Genomic DNA, 8535 nt, shown 5'->3' with positions numbered 1-8535 from the left:
AACTGCCCCACAGACTTTTCTACGCTCTCAAAGTAGCATAAATATGAAATTAATCATACCAACCTGTGACGATGCATGATGGGGCGGAGCCATAAAGTCCGGTTAATATTGACAGCTATCTCACAGGCGTAGCTAGCAAATCGGTGCTAACTAGCTACGGTAGTATTAATTAATTTAATTAGCTGTTGAGCCCAAATGAGTTTAGACACACTTTTTCAACAAATCCTTCTAACAGAGCAACAGCTAGCTGAACAGACTCAGAAATTCAAAGATGGTATGATTTTTTGTTTGTCATTTCTCTGCTACACTTCTCTGCATTAACTAACAGCTAGACCTGGAGGTAGTATGCTAGCTTGCTATTCTTGAGGCTAAAGAGGGATTTTTACATGCTAGTTCATTTTTGACAGGCTGCTCAGAGTGTCATCCAGAATTCTTTAGATTTTAACCTCATAATTCCACAATTTTCAAGTTGCTTTGGAGTGACATTAAAATAAGGTGTTGTTAACTGTGCTCAAAATAAATAAGTGTTTTCTTTCTATGTGTGCTGAATAGCTAGACCAGTAATTGCATGCTTTGAAATTATTATAATTTATGATGATTAACAGGCATAATCATGTAAAGGTGTGCCTTGTGACAAACACACTGAGCTAGATCACAGTTGTAAGTGTTATCTGCCAGCTGCAATGAAATAGGTTCATCTTAAAGGCTATTAATGCAGATGTCATTTGTTAAAAATGTTTATTCAATAGTTATTTGGGTGATCAACCCTTTAAGTAGGCTGGAAGAAGTGAGGTGCCAGTGAGGAGAAAAAATTCATCTATTAAGTCCCATAAGAGAGTACCTCGAATAAAACAGCTAATAACAATCAGACTGAATCTGCTGTCTGATTGAAAAACACTAAAAGCTCTGTCCATGATTAGCCTCTTTCTTCACCTCCTCTCTCACCTGCACCTTATTGCCTTCACTCTTTTTCCTTTTTAAAATAAACTCCTATGCCAACAGCCTTCAAGTTTGCCTTAGTGAATTCGGATGCCAGCAATAACAAATTGTGTCTTTTGAGTTGTCATTGAAAATTTACAAATGTCAAGCAGTGTGAAGTAGAAATGCTTGAAAAACACAGGAAACCAAAACACAGGATTCTTGTGTTTGTGATCAGTTATTCTGGAGGGCTTTGGTGCTCAAAAAGAAAGCTAAAGGCTTTATTTTTTTCATTATTCTCATTTTGGAGATCCAGGACTATTCATAAAATATTTGGGGCTGGTTACGGAAAGTTTACTGGCTAATAACTTCTCTTTTTTTCAGTTAAAATAGCCATCATCAGATGCAATGAGAAGATCAAGAGTGCCACTGAAAAGTATGAAAAGACCAATGAGGGGCTTGATCAGAAGGTGAGGCTCCATTAGTTAGTCATTTCCTCTTTATTTGTTACTAATGTTTAAATTACAAATACATTTTTTCACTAAAAGTAGAAGCCATGACAATGTTTAAATCATGATTAACTATGGATAGATGACAATGAAAGTGACATATAGATTCAAAAGTTTGGGGTCACTCAGGCAATTTGGAAGAAGACGAATGTCTTCATTGTCATTATACAGAGTACAACAAAATTGCTGCCACATACTGATGGGGGAAGCTGCCACGCAAGGCGCTAACCACAGCTCAGCAGGAGCAGTTAGAGGTTCGGTGTCTTGCTCAGGGGCACCTCGACATGAGCTCTCCAGACCAAGGATCAAACTGGCGACCCTCCGGTTGCAAGACAGCCACTCTACCCATTGAGCCATGCCGCATGTTTACCATGAAACCTCCCACTTTTATTCATGTGCTAACATAATTGCACAAGGGTTTTCTACTCATTAATTAGCCTTTCAACACCACTAGCTAACACAATGTAGCATTAGAACACAGGAGAGATGGCTGCTGGAAATGTTCCTCTGTACCCCTATGGAGATATTCCATTAAAAATCAGTCGCTTCCAGCTAGAATAGTCATTTACCACATTAACAATGTGTAGGCTGTATTTCTGATTATTTTATTGTTATCTTCATTGAAAAAACTGCTTTTCTTTCAAAAATAGAAACATTTCTAAGTGACCCCAAACTTTTGAACAGAAGTGTTTATCTGGGCAGGCTTCTTGTATTTTCGTATCGGAATGGCACCTGAAGTTCAAACTTATTTATCGTACGTCTTGATGGTTCCAATCAGTTTTTACCAAATATTCACTGACCAGCTGTAATTGATTTTGGTTGGTAATGGAACACTTCCACCGGTTTCCTCACATTGCACAGTGAGCCAGTGTAAATACCTGCCTGTTTGATGGCGCAGGTGATTTATGGTCGAGTAGCTTGATGTTTGCACAGCCTGGTGTTCATTTCCATGGTGTCATATCATTTAAAGTGACTTTGAACTATGCCTGTAGATAAGTGTTCTTCTTGACATCTTGCACCAGGAATAGTGCCATCGTATAGACGGTACTGGTTAATATTTTACAACAGTGAAAGTAAATATATATTATTGTACTAATCACCTAATAGGATACCTTAATAAAACTGAGCAATACTTTGTTTAAAAACCTGAAGAGATAACAAATACAATGAGAAGTGTTTTACCTTGTGGCAATGTATAAGTGGCAGTGACACACGAGCTAAAGCAGTGCGTATTGGCATATTGATGAGCTGATCTGCTTTATGATTTGGAACACTTAATCTCTACCGTTCGTTTCATCAGTGATCGATTGCGAGTGCCACTGTGAAATCAATGGCTAATTTCCACCGGATAACATTAGTGAAACCTTTTAGCATGTGTGAGATATGATGTCAAACCTCGTTGACCTTTCAGAATTATTGCCAACTTCTGCCTGCGCTTGTTAAAGTGGACATCCGATGAAAAGAGCAAATTACTTATTAGAAAAAGGCGCTGAATCCGAGGCCATGTCCGTCTGAGTATCATCTGTATGAGGCCGCATGACAGGAATATAATTTCTGCCCCTGTGGGATGGAATATTGAAATTGTTTACATCACACAGAAATGCAGGGTGTGTTTACTGCCCAGCGTGTTTACAGCTCTCATGATGTACCGTCTCACAGTTTATGAGAGCTGTCTTAAGATAATTACAGTGTTTAGAAAACTTGGAAGCCGATTGTGCTCACTGAAAACGTTCTGCGCTTCCCCGCTGCCGCACCAGAAACAATCAACTCGCTCCCTCCCTGACAGCTCAACGAAGAGACTAAGAACTGTACAGAAAGTCAAGCCTGAGGCAGAACTTTACCTTCCTATATAATTTGGCAGTTTTCTTCCTGTAGGGGTTCGGTGTATAATTACAGAGCAACAAGGAGAAGTAAATGAGAAAAGTTTGAAAGTTAGTGACACAGGTACACTAAAAATGTACTGATTTTAAAAAGCAGTCAAAGAAACAGGCAACTGTTGTTTGTTTGTATCTTGTACAGTATACAGGACATACTGGATGGGCCCAGTTGTTCTCATCAAAACTTTCATCTTCCCTATTTTTTTTCCTACATGTCTCTCACATGTTAAGTATCCCTCTCTGTACGTCTGTCTGTCAGAGTGTGTCTTGAATTATCGGCATCTGTTCGCACTGTAGGTTCAGCAGTTGTCTGTGATGAAGCTGCAGCACAATCTGACAAGAAAACGTGAAGAGCAGCTGTTGAAGCAAATCGAGGAGCTGCTCTATCAGAAAAGCCACCACGAGGAAAGTCTGGTGGGTTGAAGCCTAAATCAATATTTACATCTCAGGTTATTCTGGCCATGTGGTCTATAGATCATGAATGAAAAACGATATACTACCATTCAAACGTCAGGGTCATCCAGACAATTTCATGTTTTCCATGAAAACTCACATTTTTATTAATGTGTTAACATAATTGCACAAAGGTTTTCTAATCCTTTCAGCACCATTAGCTAACACAATGTAGCATTAGAACACAGGAGTGATGGTTGCTGGAAATGTTCCTCTGTACCCCTATGGAGATATTCCATTAAAAGTCACCTGTTTCCAGCTAGAATAGTCATTTACCACATTAACAATGTGTAGACAGTATTTGTGATTATTAATGAAATTCTTAACTGAAAAAAGGCTTTTCTTTTTACAATAAGGACATTTTTAATGACCCCAAACCTTTGAACGGTGTTGTACATCTCAGGTTGTTCTAGCCATGTGGTCTATAGATTATACTGGTCTGTATAATGAAAAACTACACATCCTATCATCCCAGAACCCAAAGTGATGTCTTTAAATTGCTTGTTGATCCTAAAGGGTTTAAATTTACATAAAACAGAAAAGACCAGATGCTCTTTGCAGATACAAAAACCAGTGAATGCTTGACATTTTTACATAAGAAATGACTTTCTATCTCCAGCCATTTTGACTCAAAGTGATGAGATGAGTGAATCAGCAGCTTAGGGATCATTCAACTTATTAAGTCAAGCTTATAAGAAACTGAACTAGCACACAAGCAGACTTTTCCGGATGCATTTTTACATTTAAAACTCACCAGAGACTCTTGTTTTTTTGTAGTGTGAGAAAACAGGCTGAAGTTTGCTGTGCATGTTTGTTAAATTAAGTTCTGATTGTTTCTTTTCATGTTACTCAAAATTCTAACCATGATGAAGGTTACTACCGAATTCCCCCTGAATATGTTTGTATAATAGACTCATTTATCTGACTGTAACTGGGAGCAGCCACACATATTGTCCCTGTACTGGTCAAAAATGGTTACCTGCTCAGATTGCAGTGTTCACAATAAATATCATTTATCATTCAGTCTACAATGTAATAAACTACTAAAAGTTTCAACTGTACGTCCTAACATCCCAAACCCCAAGATGATGTTCTCAAATTGCTTGTTTGAGGTCCTGAAAGTATTAAATTTAGACTGATGTAAAACAGAAAAGATCAGATGCTGTTTGTAGAAGCAAAAACCAGTGAATGCTTATTTTTTTTCATAATAAATGACTTTCATACAGTATTCTGTCAGTAAATATATTGTGTTAGCTCCTGGGCATTTCTTTAAAAGGCTGTCATAATTGTCAAGAAGTATTTTGTAGCTGATGCCAGAAAGGGTGTTAGAGTTTGAACCAGGCGTGAACTAACCGTGACGTCACCCGTTGGTTTCAACGCCGAGAAAATGAAGCCCGGATTTTGCTACTTCCTGGTCGCCGTTTTGGATTTTTTGGAGCCAGTGACGTAAAAAGCGTCATCAAACAGGCTGGACCGGAGAGCAACTCGGGGCAGGACCAGTCAATGGGACTGTCAATCAAGTATAGCCACGCCCCCTGGCTCTGCCAACTTTAATGATTTATTTAAAATTCAGTATTGATTTATTTTAAGATCGGCCACCTGATCTCTCATTTTGACCATGAAAACTAACGGGAAAAGAATCCTGAGCTGTAGAAAGTCAGTCTATCACATTTTATTTTTTCCAAAAATGAATTGGGGTCTATGGAGAAAAAGCTTTTTGGAGCCAACCCTAGCGGACGGCGTGATATTGCAAGTTTTTGACACTTCCGGGTGGGCTTCAATTTTGGAGCCAGATGCTACGTCCATCTTTATATACAGTCTATGGTTTGAACACAGCCCATGGAAACTTGTCCTGGAATTTTGTGTTCATTTAAAAACATAAACGCATGAAAAAACACAAAAAAGACCTCATGTAAGGTGGAAAATAATGCCAAAAGTGAAACCCTTTACTCAAAGATCCAGATATCTTTTTCTTATCTTCAGTAGCCATAGTAGTAGAAGCTTTACAAGCAGCTGTATTGGTATTATTGAAGGGCAATGATCCTTCTTTGCATAGCAGGCCAAGATAAAGAGAGAGTCTAAAGAAGAAGAGGAAAACTTCCTTCAAGAGATCTCAAGGTTCAACAGAGACTTCAGTCTTCGGGGGAACAGAGAGACAGTGTTCGAGAGCCAAACGCACACTGAGCTCGTGGACCTGGAGAGGGAGGTGGAATCGTTATACAAAGGTCATAAAACACTTTATTGTTCTGTTGTCACAGCAGACAGAGGTTATGTAATACAGATGTGACTGCTCTTTTCAGGGTCATTGTAATTTCTTCCTGTATTATACAGTAGAAGCAGGTACAATATGTAGCAGTAAATAGATTAATCATGACGTTTATATTTGTCAGTTTGATTTCAGGAAGAATGTGATGTAAATTCATAAATCTGAACTCACTGATTAGATTCTTTACAAACTGAATAGTTGTACTTTGTCATTGTGTCGTTAGTGCAAGAATGTTGTACAGAGACGAGAAAAACAGAAGCTGCAAGGGAACATTTTATTGAGTTGGAAACTAAAATCCTTAGTGCTTTAAAATCTGTCTAGACTAATAGAACTCAAAGAAATGCACGCAAGAAGTTAAAACTGAGGTGATCATTCGATTTGGGTTTGAAAGTTTCAGGTTCAGATGCTCTGATGTTTCCTGACTCTGCGCCAAGGTACCTGCTTAATGTACAAAGAGATGAAATAATGAAAGACGTTCCACACATAGTTTAACCCTTTGATGCATAAATGGGTCCAAAACGATTGAATGAGGTTGTTTTCTTACAATGTCTTTATATTAAAAAATTTTCATCATTTCATGTTCCAGATATCCCTCAAAAAGCACGTTTTTGATATCATTCCATTTAATTTTTTATGTTACCTTTTATACTTTTAAAGAAATTGGGATATTTATATCATTACCACAAGCTCTTCATCACTGATAATATACAAGAGGTGATGCAGTGCACAGACTTGGGGGGACGGAAAGCAGCAACAGCTGGAGGAAAAGACTGGAAAAATGTCAACAAAGTGGAGGATGACATTCTTCTATTGATGTTCTGTGTAATAGTATTCTTTTTCAATGATCAAAATGTTCAAAATCAGGTATAAAGTGAGAAATAAATGTATTCCAAAGATGAAATCATGCTTGTGTGGACAAAAATATAATAAAAATGGCTATAAATTATTAGTCTCACCCAAAATGACAAAATGGCATAAAAACAAATTGATTCTCATCATTTTTGATGCACTTATGAAAGAGTGTAGGGTCCGATCACTCATGCATCTAAGCGTTAAATCTAGTTCTGGATTAAACTGAATAGAATCTGTTTAATCCAGGAATTGGCTTCTTTACAATCATCACAAACTAACCTGCAGAGTTTTTATAAATATAAAGCTGCTTATTTTTATTATTATATTAAAACTATGCAGCTCTTACTCATAATAGACGTTATTCTGCGATTATTGTAGAAAAATTTCATTGGATTATATTATAGAATACAGCATGTTGCATTTTAATGTACAGTGATTTCAACTTTTTCATTAGATTGAATGAATTCCAGCGCCGATTATCATCAGTGTCTTCACATTATGTATTACGCCTCAGCTCAAAGGAACAGCATTCTCTGTGTGTACACTTAAAAGTGAATTCCAAAAAATGCCCACAGTGCACCTTTTCTGTTGTTGCAATATAAAGTTCAGCACTTCTGGTACTTATAATTCAATCGTTGCTGGAGCCGAAGTGAAATCTGCTCTTCCTTCAATCAGAGATGGAGTCGATGAGCCGCAGGAACAGTCGCTTGAGCTGCATAGAGGAGGAGAAACGAGTGCTTCTACTTGAACTAAAGGGGCTGGATGACATGCAGAAAGGTGAGCAACAAAAGTTCAGATAATGTGGCTATGCAAAACTTTGACTGCAGGCAGGCTTCTTCTTTTTACAACACTCTAAACATGCTTTAGAAGCCCCTTTATTGGTTTCACATACATTCAGGCAGCCTGTAGGAGAGGCTCAACTTTTAAAAATTCAACCATGCTGCCAAGATGGTTGAATCTTGAGCCCAGATGTTGAATATAAACATATTGGATTCTGGCTTCATGTCTAGTTTGGAATGCAGGTCACTGATGATGCTGAAAAAAGAAAATGTAAATCTGTGTTAAAGGTGTTTGTTTTTGCACATACAGTATACCAAATGAATTCTAAAGAAACAGGTTTGACCATGTTTGGAATTAAAAACAGCCGTAGATGTCTAAACTGATGTGGATGTGAGGCTGCTAGAAGATAAAATACTGTCCAGGATTTTCCGAGCTTTATTGTAGTGGTGGTTTTATTGTATCATCCAGACCTCGGGCTTCTGTGCAAACGTCTCAACAGTGCTCATGCAGTTCACGTCTGTCTTGTTTGAGAGGATCCATTTTCTGTTTGATTTATTCCTCTTGACTTGCAGACTTGGATTGGCAGCTGAGTGAAGCCAAAGCAGTGACAGAATCTCTGAGATCGGAGAGCCTGTTTGTCAGTCAGAAACCTCTAACTGACAGCACCTGTCTGCGGTGAGTAGCAGACAACCGAGTGGATGCAGGCGGAGGTTTATTCTTTCGGACGCATGGACACAGTATACAGATTTACTCGTAATTACATCATGTCACAGAGCATAATCCTTATGAGACCACGGTCGCCGCCGCTGGGAAATAAAAGCAAATGCAACACAAAAGGAGAGAATAGAACCAAACAAAATGTAAACACAGCAGTGGGCTG

At 38.2% G+C, this 8535-nt stretch overlaps 1 protein-coding gene across 1 annotated transcript; it reads left to right on the top strand.

Moving 5' to 3' along the window:
- The first annotated feature begins 195 nt into the window (after positions 1-195).
- Positions 196-8334, top strand: ccdc172 (coiled-coil domain containing 172). Its single transcript, XM_022205911.2, has 6 exons — positions 196-274; positions 1303-1388; positions 3602-3718; positions 5817-5982; positions 7551-7652; positions 8228-8334. Exons 1-6 carry the CDS (start codon positions 196-198, stop codon positions 8332-8334), a joined length of 657 nt encoding a protein of 218 aa, XP_022061603.1.
- The last annotated feature ends 201 nt before the right edge of the window (positions 8335-8535 follow it).

Source organism: Acanthochromis polyacanthus, chromosome 15 (assembly GCF_021347895.1).
Source record: "Acanthochromis polyacanthus isolate Apoly-LR-REF ecotype Palm Island chromosome 15, KAUST_Apoly_ChrSc, whole genome shotgun sequence".
In the NCBI taxonomy this organism is placed as follows: domain Eukaryota; kingdom Metazoa; phylum Chordata; class Actinopteri; family Pomacentridae; genus Acanthochromis; species Acanthochromis polyacanthus.
Note: the sequence above shows the minus strand (reverse complement) of the source record. Positions and strands in the feature narration are given on the sequence as shown.